Source organism: Alligator mississippiensis, chromosome 2 (genome assembly GCF_030867095.1).
Source record: "Alligator mississippiensis isolate rAllMis1 chromosome 2, rAllMis1, whole genome shotgun sequence".
Lineage (NCBI taxonomy): Eukaryota > Metazoa > Chordata > Crocodylia > Alligatoridae > Alligator > Alligator mississippiensis.
Genome location: NC_081825.1, coordinates 285,386,467 through 285,404,175, shown reverse-complemented (window position 1 = coordinate 285,404,175; position 17,709 = coordinate 285,386,467). Strand labels below are relative to the sequence as shown.

Sequence of the window (17,709 nt, the reverse complement as noted above, 5' to 3'; positions counted from 1 at the left end):
TTCATTACTAGTGTTCACCCTTTATGGGAGATGGCATTTAAAAGGAGGAATTGCATTCAACACCAAGGTAGCTTTTAATTGTTCTCAGCCCCAATTAGTTGGCTCTGCCATGTCACAAGTCCTAAAACCAAAACTGCAAGGACTCTGTCAAGGCATTCACAAATGCTTTTCAATGTTATGCTGGCAGGTCTCTTTTGCTAAGGAAAGATATCCCTTCTACCATTCAAATCTCTCTCTTTGTTCACACTAATCTCTAGCATTATGCTTGCCCTGGAGTGCCAGGCCTGTGACAGTTTACTGGGGTACAGCACTGGCACATTTGTTTGCGAGGCATGGGTGGAAACAAGCCACCAAAGGATCAGACTTTGCAGGTATGATACCATTCAAATGTTGGGCCTACTGACTAGCACCTCATTAACAGCTAAAGGACTAAACCCTTGACTAGTGTTTCACTGTAGTCAATATGGTATTTCTTAGATCTCAGCCATGCCTTTTCATCTGAAAGTTCAGATCATGCAAATGCAGCTGCACAGGCTTCAGAGTTCTAGGTAGGGGCTAGGGGTTTGCCCACCTCGGCACACTTGCAACTGAAAGTCCAAAACAATTAGGTTGTTTCATATACTGCAGTGCCTGCTTTACTGACAACTGGCTTAACACATCTCACTGACTTGTCTCCTCTGGTAACGGCAATGTAGAATGCAAAATTTAGCAGGTACTCTTCTACTAATCCTAACGGAGTTAAGCCCATCACATACCAAGAGTAAACTGGGCCTTAGTTTCTGCTCAAGTAAGAACCCTCCACTGTGGGAGTTCGGAAGCTTATTGGAACGTGGTTTTCTATGAAGGTAAATGCTGACTTGCTGTTTCAGACCCAGCCTGTGCCTACTGAAGTCAGCATGAACCACATTTGTTTCTTCAGTGGGAAGAGCAGGAGGGCTCCTTCTGCAAAGACCATCCAAAAACCCACCTAAGTAGTCTGACAAGGTTCTTTGAGTAAATCTATCTTTTATTACACCAACTCAAATAGTTGGAAAAATTATTTGCAAGCCTTTGGGTACAAATACCCTGTTAGGCTGAGGAAGCATGCAGTGTGAGAACTCTTCCAATTTCAACCCGATTAGTCTTAACTGTAAAAAGGTGCAACAGCAGAAGAACAGGAATTCAAGATTAAAAAAAAAAGAAAAACATCTTGGAGGAATTAAACTATTTAGCAATGAACAGTGAATTTAACAGATAACTTCAAAAAGATGGGCTTGCAGCCGCTAGTGTATGTTCCAACATCAATTACAGGCTCATAGTTTAAATCATCCTAACTGTTCCCTCCTTGCAATTGTCTGTTAAACACCACAGGGTAAGTTTTCAAAAGTGACACCTACATTTGCGCACAGCCACTCTCGAATGCTCCTCCCCTGCCCATTTTCAAGCATAAACTGAGGGAGAAGGGACTGAAGAACTCTATTTCACATACACACCAAATACTCTATGCGCAAAACTTTGAAAGGCCAGTAAGGCCCTGTGATACAGAAGCAGGGGGAAGGACCCCGAAACAGGTTCTCTCATTTGTAGTTCACGGCTTTGCGTGAAATCCAAGCTTCTTGGGGCCCTATCCAGATGACTAGTCAAAACACTCATATTTAGACTTTAAGCACTCCTAAAGCAAGGTGCTTCCTGGCAGCAACCCAAAACCACAAAGCTAAGCACCTAGAATCCCAACATGGTCAGTGAGGAAGAGCGTCAGGAGCTTTGAAATAGAAATCCAAAGGCCAGCCCAGGAACTGAGGAGGAAGGCACATAAGCCGGCAGGAAATGGCTGGCTGAATCCAACTTCTTCTCAGAGCCCAATTCATAGCTGCACTTGAGGCGCCCGAAGCCCAATGCACACTAGTACCACCAAATCCAGTGCAAAGCACTGCACCCAAGCCACCCTCACTCAAAAATACATGCACAGAGGTCGTATCCCATTCTGCCTAATAGCTTACCAGCTAGTCACCCAGGAAGTGAAAGACTGGGATTATTCTAGGCCAGGGGTGGGCAAAATGCAGCCTGCAAGCCAGATGCAGCCCACCAGGCCATTTTATCCAGCCCACGGTGTCCCTAAAAAATTTAGAAAATTAATATACATCTGCCCCTGGCTGCCTGTCATGCGGCCCTCAATGGCTTGCTGAAACTCAGTAAGCAGCCCTCCTTCTGAAATAATTGCCCGCCCCTGTTCTAGGCCCTCATCAACCCAAAGGGATTGAAAACCATACCTCCCACCTTCCAGAAAGGTGCCTTAAACTACTAGGCTATCAAACTGGCTGGATGGGACACACTCCATCCCTTTTTTTGAAGCTTAGTTATTGTGCAGAGAAGGTGGCAGACTCATGTGACCAAGAAGAGTGAACAAGAAACCCAGTGATGCAAGCATTACTGTGGTGAGCAGGGTGTGTACACACGAGGTTTGGGTTCCAGTCCCTCTACTCAGACTATTTATACCTTTATTAGGCATTTATTAGATAAAAGACAGAAGTAACCCTGGCAGCAGGTAGCACCACACATGGTCACCACTATTCCTCCCCTTCTAGCTTTGGAGCAAGAATGATCACAGGTACAGCACTCTGTAGTGAACTGAATGCTCTCTAAGCAAGTGAATGAGCTCTGTAGGCAAGTAACAGATTGGGGACATCAGTAGGTTTGAGCATCTCCCCACCTCTGTTCTGAAGCAGAACGTGGAGGAGGAACAGGAGGAAATTAATTAGACTGGGTTATCCAGAAGCCAAATCAGGGTGTGGAAAAACTCCACACAAGCAGAGGTACCTAATGAACCTACATGCATGCATGATTTTGCAGCTAAGGCAAGGCTAACCTAGGCTGCTTTTTGTGACTTGTATGCCTAGATTCCAGCCAAATGCCATTTAGGTGCCTAGCAGAAAGATTTGGATCTGGCTCTTGGCTTTTCTAATCAGAATTGTGTGTCAGCATTGCTCCTGTGCAATGACAACTACACGAAGCACAAATAAAAAACTGGACATGGACGGCTTATGAGAAACAGTAAAATTGTTCCCAGTAAACGGTGAACACTTTCATTCGCCTTCTATATAGCATTAGGAAAAAAGAAATATATATACCTCCTTTTTGCTCTCCTTGTTTTGTTCAACTTCAATATCAATAGGGTTATTTCCATTCGTTTCCTCCATTTCATCCTCACTGGAAGACAAAAAATAAGACAATACCATATTACCTGGCAAATTTTTGTTTCTCTATAACAATATGCTGGCAATCATGCATGGATACAACAATCAGGCTCTTTTTCGGATGAATTTTAAAGTCAATTACCCCTTAAATCTAAGCATAATAAACCCACTACACTCATAAGCTTTTACAAAAATGGCTGGTATATTTGAGTAGTATTTAAAAAAAAAAGGCAAAAAAGGCCACAAGCATTTTCTGTCTGGGAAAGAAAACTAGTCCTTGAATGTTTAACTTCAAGCAACCCACACCAACACAGATACAGAATTAAAACAAATAGCTTGAACACAAATTTCACATATTTTATTTAAAAAATAACCTAAGTTTTACCACCAGCTGGGCACAGCTTAGTTCTCAGAGCAACCAGCTCATGTATGTTTGGCACATGCATTAAAATCACCATTAGGATTTTTTCAGGGAGGAAAAAAGTGCAGAATGGTAATGGGGATGAAAACTGACACCATACTGGATGTGACCTTGGAACATCTGGCCAGTTTGATTTAAGATTCCAGTAAAAGTAACACATTTGGCAACAATTCCCATTAAGGTACATTTCCATGCATTGTTCCATGTTTTTTCTATGCTGCTGCAAGTAGCTGCTTTGTTCAGTGTGGTACCCAGAAAGTACAGAAGTAAACCAATCTGTAGTAATCAACTAATCTTAATATTATTTTTTAAGGGGACCCAGGAAAAAATCATCATCTTAATATTATTTTTTTCCCCTCAGAGGACCCAGGAAATTCTGCAACCCAGGAAGTTAATTATTTTGTAGCAGTTATGATTAGGTCACTGCTATTTTCTACAGATCCTCTTAAAATCTCTAGAGTGCACAGTCTGTATGAACCAGAGCCAGTCACTCATCTTTTTCATTTAGTTTATATTTTATTACTGACCATGGTGAGAAATCTGAATCCCTCCCCCTCAACCCCCTTGCCTGCTCTTTGTCAGAAAAAGACACATTTCAAGATAGTCTTAACTAAGTTCCATTTTGAATATGTATGTACAAGTCTCTCTAAAACCCGCAAACAAAGCCAAATGACAGTCTCTTCTGTGGCTGCAGTTATGGTTTAACCACACAAACCATATCACTTAGGTGGGCACACACAAAAAATCTAGGGTTAGAGCCTGATGGATACCAACTGGAGAATAAATTTTGAAAACCAAATGGCAAAGGATATTGGAGGTTTCATATAAAGTCATCTCATTGTTGATCAAGAACTTGGGAATTCCTGTTTTGTCACAGAACAGCTTATCAGCACCCAAGGGTCCCCCCATAGCACTAAAGGACAAGGAGTGTGGTTGTACCTCTACATGGATTGAGTCCTCAGCTTTGCTGCCGAGACAACTGCCAAGAGGGGCCAGTAGTGCTAATAATTTGTGCCTGGGGAGTCACAGAGCAGACAAATGGTGGTCTCTCAGCAGTATATTACAGTCATGACTTAAGTAAGTGCAGTTCAGATCATAAAGGAACAATAAAGAAATACAAACTAGCTTTAGCTTTCAGGCATCCCAGCCTCATGCTCAAGCCACTCATGCAGCACTACCCCTCTTCACGGAGCATATTGAGACAAATCCCTTAATTACACTACCTTATTAAAAGCTGAATGGCCAAGTTAAAAATCTGCCAACCTTACATGCTCTTTAACTTTCTAAATATGGAAAGCCAACATCTGTGATCCAACTGCTTCTCTCAAAGGCTGTGAAATTATCATGTGTAGGAGCCCAAGTAAGACCTTTCTCTGGGTGTGTCTAAGATGCTGTAAATTCCCACTGCAGAGGCACAGACTAGAAAAGGTCCATTTTCTGGACTTCCAGGTCCAGTTATTTGGTTTGCATAAACAGGCTGTTTCAGAGGCCAAGTGAAACCTAAACTCCACTGCATTCTCAAACAATGCTTCTTCTAGATAATTTTTTCCCAGCCTCCACTGATTAAAAAAAAATCTCTATTCATTCCACCACATTTCTAGGGATAAAAGAGAACACTAAAATGAAAGAAAGGTTCAAGCCTAAGAAAAGCAAATCAAGTAAGGGAAGAGCTGTTTGGAAACCATATTTTTCCCTGCCTGTTCAACAGCTGTCATAGATGCACCTGCAAGATGAAATGTCCTGCTGACTGATGTGTAGCATGACTGAACTCCACCAGGAAAATGGGCCCCTCCCAGAGGGATCTCCAAGGCACACAAGACAAGGCTGGGGCTCAGCAGTCCTGAAGCAGCAGCCCTTTGAGGGAAGGCTTGTGCAAAACATTATTTAAATTGGGACTGGTATCTCCAAAAGTCATATACCAAAAAGAAAGGGAAGGAAAGGAGGCAAGGTGATCCTTCAGGGTATGTGGACAGTATTTTGGAGTAGACTAGGAAAGGCACCAGCTCACAAGGACAAGAAATATCTTGAACACAGCAGAATAGCCACTGCTGTGGTGAGACCCATGGACAAAGCTGCAAAACAGAAATTCCCAAGTTCTTGATCAACACTGAGATGACTTTATATGTAACCTCCAATGTCCTTCACTATTTGGTTTTCAAGTCCACATGCTGAGAAGCCATGCTCCATAGATCTCCCAAACCTGGGCAAGGCTCTCCCAGGGACACCACACCTCAAACTGCACTGTTGGTAATAATAACCAAGATTTGGGGCCAAACCAGGCAGGAGGGTGTGGGGGAGATTACCTGTCAGGTTTCAGCCACAAGGGAGGGAGGCAACCATAATGAGTACCAAGCCAAATCTGCTGAAGTTCACCGGCCTGAGGAATCAATAGAGTGCCAAGCATATCCACATAATGAAAGAATTTTATCAGTGACCACACAATCCTCATCCTCCACCCTCCTTGTCACAAAGCTGACCTACTTGACATTTACAAGTAACAGAAAATTTAGCCCTAAAACCCATCATGCCAGTAGCAGCCTTCTGCCAGGGCAAACGTGCAAAAGAAGGGACTGCAGGACTTTACCGTCATTCTATCACATTACATTCAGAGCTCAAATCTGCCCTGGTTGCCTCTGTGACCTCCCACGGGAGAGGAATCAAGATACAAGGATATTGAAGGAAAAAATATAGCTGTTACACTTTGTGACCACAAATTCCTGTTGGTTATATTGGTTAAAAATAAATAAATAAATAAATAAATAAATAAGAAGGCTTAGCACCAGGAAGCATCTGGGGGAAATCCTAGCTTTCTTTGGGCTATCAAGCATCTGAACAGTATCATAAAGATGCCATAGGCGTGGGAGACCTGGTCTTTCCTGCTGAAAAACATACCTTTCTTCACGTTCCCTTTTTTGTTTACGAGCATGGCGGTCCATTACACTGGTTTTAGTCCTTGTCTTTTTCCAGGAGTAGTAAAATTTCACCAAGCTGGCTATTGATTTGTCAGGAAGCTGGAAAACAAAGGTGTGTATTTTTTGAAGGTCAACATCACTTGGGTTTCACCTACCTTAGATTTATTTTTGGCGGATGCTTTAATAGGTAGCTGGGAAGTCAGTCAGCATCAAAAGGCAGGAAATGGCCATCCCTACTCTGGATTCTCTCAAGAGGGACCACATGCTGAACATCCTCCAGAAAGAAGCCTCAGAGAGAAGCAGGAGAGGATGTAGCATTTGATCACCAACAACAGTATGTTTGTGCCTGATCTAACAAGGCCCACACCTAGGACTCCAGGCAGATACCCCCTATGCAGAAGGGTATTAAGTACAGCTCCAGCAACAGGCTCTTGGAACAATGTCAAACTGCAAACAGAGGCACAGATAGCAAATGCAGCATCCCTGAAATGCAAGCTACTTTTTACATACATCTTTGATGTCTGGTTAAACAGGCTTATCCAAGGAATTCACAGGATGATGTCTATTCAAATCTCATAACAAAAGAGGTTAAGATATATATCACTTCCTTCAACAATCTAAGATAAGTATGTAGCAAGTTGTAATATATTCAGTTCTCTTATCCTAATTTCATTGTCCCATGTCTACAAAATGACAACCACACCTTAGAGAGAAGTAAAATTGTATTAATGGTGATTCTGTTTTGTTTGATGTGGTTACTTGCATCCTGTGACATATCAGTTCTGTAGGCTCCTCCAAAAGCTGCATCATGCCTATCACTTCACACCAGGTAAGGCTATATGCAACAGTAATGGTAAATAAAGGGCCTAATCCAATTCTCAGTGGTGGGAGAGGGCAGGAGAACAGCAGGTGAACACTGAGCCTATTTTATTCAGGCATCACAATTTCAAAGTTTGGCTTTTATTAGCTGTGTTCATCAGCGGCAGATTTTGTGCAAATTTTAAGTAGTTAACAGCTCCAGTATTGTAGGCCTGGCCCACACACTGTCAATGTAATCTCTCCATCTCTGTGGAACAAGTTTCAAACCTTTAAGGAGTGCAAACACTGTCAGCTTCCAGACGGGTATCTCCTAGTACCTACAGGCAGCCCAGCACAACTACAGGGATGAGGCTATTAATGATGCAGCTAATGTAACTACAAGACAGGACTGAGGCATCGAGAACACTTGCACTTGCTCTCTGTTAGCACCACAATTTGAATGTTATATTTCAATACAAGTGACTGTCAGAGACAGTTTGCCCATCTTAAGTCCTACAGGGCACCACATGCAAAGTAACATAGATCTGGGCAGGACTTCCTGGCTCACCAAGTCATGTCCCCTGCTGATGCAAACAGCAGAATAATCCCTTTTGTATATAGGGATTCTCAAAAAATATTAGCATTAATGTTAATGTCTTGTAATGTGCTTTCACAAAGGGACAGATGGATGGTATTGCATGTTGCCAGAAAAGCTAATTGCTTTATCATATTCAATCAACACAAAGAGCCTTTTCCTATAACTGCGTATATTAAATACCTAGGGACTTGGGGGGAGGGGAAGGAACTTCACACACTTGCACTTCAGTACTCTGATGATAGTCAATAAAAATTGCCAACTGCACATCCAAATCCTATAATCTGGAACAGTGTGGCTGGATGTCATGTTACAGGCCTGCATAAGGAGTTCCTGAGACAGATGAAAACAAGGTTTATGAAAGTAAACCCTAGAAAGATGATAAGCAGCCCACCTTACAGCACAGAAGCCATGGTTTGCACTGCTGAGCAAAGTCAGCAATGCACAAGCACTGCACTATGGTTCTTCGCTGCACGTTTTACAAGCCAAGCAGAGACCCAGTGCCAAGCACACTGCATAGGTATGAGCTAATTCTCTCAGGGTTAGGCGTGTCTAACCAAACCCAGGAAGTTTTACCTACTGACTTTTGATCAAGGAAGACAAGTTTCCAAACCAAGTTTCAGCTTTGTGTGCCCAACTCAAGGGCTGTTCAGAGAAAGGTACAAGTAGTTTTGGTAATGGAATTTCAACTTGCTCTCTTCCCACAGTAAATAAAAAGATTTTTATTCCCCTCTCCCCCCCACCCCAAAGGAAACACACATACTTTCAGATTGAGACCTGGCCTACAAAGTTGTCAGCCCAAAAGATTATGAACAACTAATATTAACAAACCTCCTCCACTGTGTCACTCACCAATGTTCACGTTATATGACTTTGAATATCAAGACTTACGAAATAATAATAATAATACTCTAAGAAATGTGATTCTAAAAAGGAAAAAAAATGGAAATAAAATCCCAGAAGAAAAATTCCTGGGGCCACAGACTGTCTTCATTATGCATGTTTGAGCACGTGTATGTTGAGCACAGGGTCTGAACCTGTGTTAAAGCCTCTAATGCTACTACAGTACAATAAGCAGCATGAGTGGCAAGTCAAAGGCACTTGCATTTTCATAAACAGAACCATTTCTTGAACCTATAAGAGTCAGGCTCTATAAACAGACTCAACATCAAATTAAGTGTTTTCTAGGACTACTTTCAGAGAAACAGAGTAATGAAAGGAAGCAGAAATAATGGTTCCTTTCTACCTCAAAATACCAGATAGCATTTCAAAGACCTAACAGTCGTTTCCAGCTTTAATTGTTATGATCATACTTACCATCTGTTGAATTCTGTGAAAAGTTTTCCCATGGAAACTAAAAGCCTGTTCAAACAAGACCTTATCTTCCACTGTCCACTCATCAGGGAATGGAGTGAAGTTGGGCAGGTCAGCCAAGGATTTCTCGATGTTGTGCTTATGCCAAAAAAGCATTCCAAGGGCCTGAAAGGAAAAGAAACAGGGGGACCCAAAAAAACGGAGTCACAAAGTGTTTGGGGAGAAAAAAAACCCGAGATATACATCAGACCTTACACGAATGCAAGTAATCTGTGGTTTGGGCAGTATGCAACAAGTAAAACAGCTACAATTCTGATTTCAAATATTAATCGCTATGAAGCTGGAGCAACTCAACCAATTACAAGAAACTGATCTGACCACATCCTTCTGGATTCTACAGATTAAGTGAAACCTGGAACATATCATGTAGGCAGCAAAAGAGAATAGAGAATAGAAGAGCTATGCCATTACCAAAGGCTGCAGCTAAGGAAGTGAATCAAAAGACACTGGAAAAAGCTTTGTAATGAATAGGCTGGAAACGTGAATTTACAGCCTGTTCCTACATCTCTGTGAAGCCTATAAAGAAACAGCGGAGTCAAGGGATGGCAACTACAGAGTCAGTTCCATCAACCACAGTTGTGGGAAACTGTAGCAGGAGAAAGGGGAATGTAGATTTTTGGTTGAGCTAAATCTCCCCACTAACGAGTCACACCCAGAAAACTAAGCAAATAATAAAAGGAAAGGTCTAGAAAGCATAGGTAAGACCAAAACTACACTAAAGGAAGCACAGGCCAGGCAGAGCATGACTTCCTGCTCATGCTGGTGTCCCGTTATCTTCTATTCAGCTGGGAGGTTCTTTCTGGGGGCGGGCAAGTTCTTTATTTGCTGGTGGGACAGCCCCTGGCAAAACTGGGCCCCATCTTGCTCATTTTGGCGACTGCTTTTGGGGGCTGCTTCCACTCGAGTGCATCTCCTTTTCAATATTGCAACCCCCAGTTTTCGGTTCAGACATGAACTGCACACACCGCACTCCTACCACCTGCAAACGTTTCTCCTCATGAATTTTTAACACAGTCACACTCAGAAGGTGCATGGCTACCATGGGTTCTGACACATCGCTCCATCCCCTTCAAGTTTCTTTTGTGCCAATGACCAATCCAGAGTCATTTCAGGAGGGCCTGACTCCAAGGTGTTAAAAACGTGTCAAATGCAATTTGCAGCTTGTTTTGTAATAGCTGTTGAGTGAAAACGATCCCAGATCCGCTGACTAAAATGGAACAGAGTAACCTGCTTGTCATATGCAAAGTTAGCTCTTGTTCTGCGGGCAGAACTCCCCTACTGTGCAGTTTCCTCCCGTCCATTGAGGCTGGCAGCGTACCTTTAAGGCAGAGGGGATTCCCCACCCAACTATGCTATGCAAAAATACAGTTCCTTTCTGGGCACCAACTTTACACACCAAGACATTCTTCAACGGTATGACTGTAAAACACTTGCCATGCCCATCCCTCTTCTTCATGCAACTAGACTCTCCACATTAAATATCTAGGTAACTCCCCCCAAACCCTCCCCTTCAGGCATTTCCTTTTGCTGCAATAGAGACGACGACAAAATCTCAACATGGGATAGCTTGTTAGATCTCAGGAGTTGACAAACCCAAGTAGCCAGCTGGGTGAGAAGAACTTAACAGGCTAGCATGGCAGCACAGAAGAAATCTTATAAGTATTAAGGGGTTTTTATTTTTTTTAAATAAGATCCAAGTCTGCCTGTGCAACTCCCTACATGACCCCTGCTCTTGTTCAGTGAAACACGCTGTATCATGAGGGAACGGTCTGGGAGGAAGTAAAGCAGTAAATATGATTGTAAAGTGGAGGCTGGTATATATGCCAATCCTAACAAGGGGCAGGGAGTAGAATAATGGTTTTTCTCACCAGCACTTAAAGCTTGCAGTATTTCAAAATGTAGACATGACTATCAGCCAAAACACGTTAAAATGTGCACGTGTGATCTACCCACCAGCATGATCAGCAACAGTGCTGCCAAGCTCAAAGCCTCTTTATCCATTTCTCTTTCTGTAGAAGGAGTTTGCACTCCTACACATGTGTGAGCACTTGTACTCATTTGCCCCACCTTGTTCATTCCCATGGCTTAGAGACTAAGCATTGCTAAGAAACTGTCTGGGCTTGGGCTGGAAGGTAAACCTAGCTAAATGCTGACCTGGCTTCAGAGATCTCACAGGCAGCTTGCTAGCCTGCTTGCAGCCAAAGACAAAACTGTTTCATCTTGTTGGAGCTTGTATGTATGCTGTGGCCCTATCACCCCCACCCCACCACCATTAACAAGTCAGTGTAGGATCCAGCCATAGGGAAGAGGGAGGAGACGACAAAACGGGAGCAGCAAATAGGACATGAAGCCCAATAGACTGCCAGACTCTAAGGTAGTCGTTTGCCCTGCCAGAGAAACATCTGGCTGTTCCCTGCTCTTGCCTCAGCAAGCTGTTTCTGAAATTGGTAGCAGGGGAGGAAAAATTCCTCAAAGTCACGCCACCTCTGCTACCTTCACACAGTGAAGGCAGTAAAGTCTGCCAGGCCACTGCATCCTTTGCCAAGATCTTCTAGGCCTTATTTATGAACCAGGCCTTGTAAGTTCTCCCCCTTTTTAGACTCAAGGGACCCCAACAAGCTCAAGGCACCCCCCCTCCATAAATTCTGTCAATTGAGCAGCATCCCATTTCCAAAACTAAATCCTATTTAATGAGAGGGCTTCTTGTAATAATTCCAGAGAGGCCAGGTAGCGGGAGTAGGGCAATGGGCAGGCACAGACTGATGCCGCAGCACTGTGGGTGACCATCACTCTTCTAGGCTGCCACCTCTGCTGGGCCCCATGGGACTAGTTCCCAAGAGGCTACACGTTTGGGCAAGTGCTGGGGCAACAACCACGGGCCAACACGCAGTCAGCAGTGAAAAATCCTCAAGCTGGTGCTTAGCTTTGAGCGGTTCCCCCCAGGTGTCCCAAAGATTCCCACGCTGAACGTGAACCTGATGATTTACTGAGAAAGGGGAAGTGCATGAGGAAGTCTCCTCAGGAAAGGCCTTTCCCAAGACACAAGTTGTACAATGTGGGTGAGGAAGTACATTTGCTTGTTAATATTCACAGTTATTTCCTCGTGGGGTTGGGCTAATCCAAGGCCACGAAGGAGCTGTGGAAAGTTCCCTCCTATTTTCACCTGTCTGAGGTGAGTCACCGAGGAGAAATAGAAACATGGAAATTGCCACAGCAGAGCAGACCAGCTGTCCATCCACTCAGACAGGATACTGGACAACAGCCAGTGCCAGGTGTTAGACTGCTCCGCGAGAGTGGCATCAAGAAGAGGCCCGTCACAGATGCAACTTCAGCCTTAAATAAAGGCATAATCGTACTTCTGAAACACGTTCAGATTCCTGGTCAGGGCTTTGTGAAGAATCCTTTGCAGCCCTTGCACTGCACAGTGGGCTGTTAGGAAAGAAAGATGCTACAAAAAAAAAAAAAAAAAGTGGCTGAGGGGTGGACAAATTTCTTTAGCACAAAAATGAGAAGACAACTGGACAGAAAGCAGCCGTTCAATTCACAGGTCTCTGTAACCCTCACAGTAAACAGAGAGCTATTACCAGCCTGGCTGATTGCAGGCTCAAATCATGACAAGTGAATAGGGTGAGAGCAGTTGAAGAGCTTAGCAAGTGCCATGACAAGCTAGTAATTGAAGCTCCTAGTTATCAAGCTTAATGAGTCAATGTCCCTTAAATTTCTACAATGGCTACCTACCTCTCCCTCCCCACTGTCCCACCTGAACTCTCATCCCACCCACCGCAGGCACAAGCTGAGCAGGGGTCAGGAACTAGGCGATGTTTTAAGGATGATCTTTTTTATTTATTTATTTATTTTAATTAGAACTCATAGCCTTTTTCTTCTTTGTTTCTAAAAATATTAATAGCAACTGCTCAATCTGCCTTAGCTTTGCTACAAATGTCTAGCAGATCTTCATCTGCTTATGGCGTGAGCTCTCACCTTAGCCAGAGAACACCTCTTCCTTCACTATGTCCTTTTGTGTAGCTAAAGGAAAAATGTGGCTTTGGTCATCTGAGCACAATCCCTTCTCCTCTCAATCACTTATATTTTACTCTCATGGTTTTTTGCACAGTCATTTCACTAACGCCCAAATCACTGTAGACTTGATAAAGCCCAAGACCACTGGTTTTCAAACAAGGATATACATATTCCTGGGAGTACACAGCACTTTGCCAAGGGGTATGCACCTAAAGTTTAACAACAGCAGTGGAGCTTCCGACTGGTCAGAGCACAGTGAGTAACAGCATTGCTGTGTGCCAATATCGGTGTCAACATTTGCTAAAGAGCGAACATGCAGAGTTGTGTCAGGTGTAGGTCCCGAACCCTGCGGGACCCCACTGCCCACACCCTTCCAGGTCGAGACCGACCCATCTACCACGACTCTTTGGCTAGAGGGTCGCACCCAAAGAGTCATGGTAGATGGGTCGGTCTCGACCTGGAAGGGTGTGGGCAGTGGGGTCCCGCAGGGTTCGGTCCTTGGACCGATACTCTTTAATGTCTTCATCAGCGACTTGGACGTGGGAGTGAAATGTACTCTGTCCAAGTTTGCAGATGACACAAAGCTCTGGGGAGAAGTGGACACGCCGGAGGGCAGGGAACAGCTGCAGGCAGACCTGGATAAGTTGACAAGTGGGCAGAAAACAACAGGATGCAGTTCAACAAGGAGAAATGCAAAGTGCTGCACCTAGGGAGGAAAAATGTCCAGCACACCTACAGCCTAGGGAATGACCTGCTGGGTGGCACAGAGGTGGAAAGGGATCTTGGAGTCCTAGTGGACTCCAAGATGAACATGAGCCGGCAGTGTGACGAAGCCATCAGAAAAGTCAATGGCACTTTATCGTGCATCAGCAGATGCATGACAAATAGGTCCAGGGAGGTGATACTTCCCCTCTATAGGGCGTTGGTCAGACCGCAGTTGGAGTACTGCGTGCAATTCTGGGCGCCACACTTCAAGAAGGATGCGGATAACCTGGAGAGGGTACAGCGAAGGGCAACTCGTATGGTCAAGGGCCTGCAGACCAAGCCCTACGAGGAGAGACTAGAGAAACTGGACCTTTTCAGCCTCCGCAAGAGAAGGTTGAGAGGCGACCTTGTGGCTGCCTATAAGTTCATCACGGGGGCACAGAAGGGAATTGGTGAGGATTTATTCACCAAGGCGCCCCCGGGGGTTACAAGAAACAATGGCCACAAGCTAGTAGAGAGCAGATTTAGACTGGACATAAGGAAGAACTTCTTCACAGTTCGAGTGGCCAAGGTCTGGAACGGGCTCCCAAGGGAGGTGGTGCTCTCCCCTACCCTGGGGGTCTTCAAGAGAAGGTTAGACGAGTATCTAGCTGGGGTCATCTAGACCCAGCACTCTTTCCTGCTTATGCAGGGGGTCGGACTTGATGATCTATTGAGGTCCCTTCCGACCCTAACATCTATGAATCTATGAATCTAGGGGGTATGAGCAGTAATATTTCACAGGTAAAGGTCAGACTGTAGAGACACCACCTCAATTCTTGATATAAAATAGCAGAATCCAGCCTTCCACTCTCCTCCCCTGTTCCTATGCAACTATACACAAGGCACACTACTGAATCCAAAATGGTTTTCCGTGCATGAAGCCCCCTGCCCCAGCTTTTTTGTGGATGGGCCACAGGTATATGAGAAGAGAGAACACACACACACACACACACACAAAATCTTGGCTTCAGTGAAGGAACTAGTGTGTTGTCATGGACAATAGTTTCACCCCTAGACTTTAAGCAGCCTCCAATAAAGAAAAAAAAGTGTTCAATAGGAAAAAGTATTTCACCAAACAAGATCAGCCAGATTGCAATGCTGAAGCCCAAAATCCCACTGGAAATAAGAAAAGAGCTTTGCAAGACATCACCAAAAGTGCCCTTTTGTCCTTTTAACGATTATCACTGGCAATATGGATGAACTGCGTGACCTGAGAAAGAAGCATATCATTACGCTGATGAGTGATAGCAAAAAAAGCTGAGGGAGAGGATAGGAGGAGAAGAAAGAGAGCCGTACTCTGACTGTTCACTCTAAATCGTATTCTAATACCTATTAAAAATCCACTCTAAAAACAAAAATTCAACAGATTGCTATGTTACCTGTTCCATGTTGTATCCGTGCTTCTCTTTAGCAATGGCAATGTATTCATCCACTGAAAAAAAAAATCAAGAGACACTTGTTTTGGAGACATTTTGTATGCAGGTCTCACTCCTCCCACATCCTCCACCAATATTTCTATCCTACAATCAAGATTTCATGTAACCTCATAGCTCAGCATATAAATAACAAGGAAGAAACCAAATTACCTATTACTCAAATTACTCACCATAATGGTTTTTCAAGAACTTGTAGGAAGACTTTATCATCATTTATAATCGCATACAAGCAGCACCAAGGACAACCAACTATGAGGGGCTTTTCTTTCTTTCTTTCTTTTTTCTTTTTTTTTTTTTTTTGGGGGGGGGGGAAAGAGTAATTGTTTGTTTGTTTAATATCTCCAGGACACTAAACTGCAAGCATTACTAATCATTCCAGGGACAGAAAATACATGAGGGGTTTTACTAGACAAAGGAATTGCTTTAGGTAAAAGACCTCAATTTTTGCCTTTCTGGAACAGGACAGTCCTCTTCCAAGCTGCAAATACATTTAACTAAAATCCATACTCTTACAATCTTGTCACATTTGGTCATTAGCTAAATGCTTTTTTAGCTTTTAAGCACCAGTCTCATTCACTGAACCCATGAAGACACTAGTTATCACAACATTTTAGTTTATAACCAGGGTTATATATAAAGTATTTTCAGTTCTCTCCTTCCAACACACACAGATTTAAAAAAAGAATATGTATTCAATGCTAATACTGCTTATATCCTATAACATTTCACAGTCATTGCAAACACTGTTGCAATTTTTCCAATACCTTATATCTCAGTAATCTGTCCTGACCAAAAACCCCACACATGTTCAGACCTGAAATAGCTTTTAACCTCCACACTTGAAAAAAGCTGGTCAGGTCTGTATTTTCACAAGTCTATAAAAAGTTGATTGCTTTAAAACTGGAAGCCAGGCTTTCCGTTAGACAACTTGTTTGAAGTGACTGGGCTAAATTCACTACCCATGTCAGTCACACAGCCTTAATTCTGTGCTTACGTGTTTAAGTATCACCTGTGCACAGGATGGATGATAAAAGAGATAGTTGTCTGTGGGACCACTGACCTGCAGGTAGCGCTGAAGAGTGCATTTCAAAAGACGCAAGGAGACTACAGAAAGCAAAAGAACCATCTTGTAGTGAAAGCCTGTTACTTAGGACCTGCACAAACTGGGTTCACTCAATCCCTGACAAAGGCTTTGGTGTGTGGGACAAGCCACTTAACTCAAAAATCAGTTGCCAAGAATCACCTGTTAGTCCCCCCCACCACAAACCAGCCCAGAATTTCCTTTTGCTATACACAGAGGGAGTGCAGTTTTCAGAAGTTCTGAGCACTCAGATTTAAGTGAAGTGGATGGGAGCAGAGAGAAACTGGCATCTGTAGAAGGAAGGGGCTTGTGAGGGGCACCCAAGCAAATTAAGTTGGGCATCACATTTTAAGAGACAAAACATAGCCTTGACATCAGTGCCTCAGCTCCCTCCATTTGTAAAATGGTGGTGATTTGTCCCTATTCCACAGGATCTGTGAAGAAAGCCTCATGAACACTTGTGACAGAATGAGTGCCATGAAAGAGTTATGAGGAAATGAGTACTTCCACAGGCAGTGATGAACTGAACAGCATGCATTAAAAAAAGGCATGGGACCATAGAGATAGAGAGAAAAACAGAAGAAATATTAAACTGCTGCATCATTTGCCAGGTTTACTTATATCCTGTACACTGAAGGGAGAGAGAAGGCTGGACAGAGTAGATCCTACAGAAATTATATGATCACATGTCACTTCAGATAGTACCTCAGTACATATGCATGAGCAAGCAAAAGAGAAGTTCACAGCAACCATGTGACATTTCCCAGCCTAAGCACTTGACTTTGCACCTTTGATAGATATCTATTTTAATACTGAAGGTATCACACACAATTCATGACATGCTTTATGCAAAAGGCCCCAACCAAAAGAGCTGGGTTAAATACCTGACCTGAAAATCTTAAGGCAGGCAAGGTTCTTTGAGTAATATCTTTTATTAGACCAACTAAGTAGCTGGGGAAAAAAGTTTTAGGCAAGCTTTTGGCTGCAGTCATCCTTTTTCAGGCATAGGGAATCTCTGCCGGTCTGAGACTCCAAGGAAAATCCTAAAGATTGTACTAAGTTCCTGAATGCAGACTTCACTGCATTAACTTGCTTTTACTGGGGAAAAAGGGTCTACAGTTCCAGATAATATTTAAGCATTTTTACCCCTGA

At 43.4% G+C, this 17,709-nt stretch overlaps 1 protein-coding gene across 2 annotated transcripts in view; it reads right to left on the bottom strand.

Moving 5' to 3' along the window:
- RCOR1 (REST corepressor 1) overlaps positions 1–17,709 on the bottom strand; it is a 110,117-nt gene that overhangs the window by 17,935 nt on the left and 74,473 nt on the right. For both annotated transcript variants that reach the window (XM_059723249.1, XM_059723248.1), the window contains 4 exons: positions 15,420–15,472; positions 9,217–9,378; positions 6,487–6,605; positions 3,108–3,186 (listed from right to left, as the gene is read on the bottom strand). In XM_059723249.1, the coding sequence (XP_059579232.1) occupies positions 3,108–3,186; positions 6,487–6,605; positions 9,217–9,378; positions 15,420–15,472 (413 nt within the window). The remainder of the gene's footprint in view (positions 1–3,107; positions 3,187–6,486; positions 6,606–9,216; positions 9,379–15,419; positions 15,473–17,709) is intronic.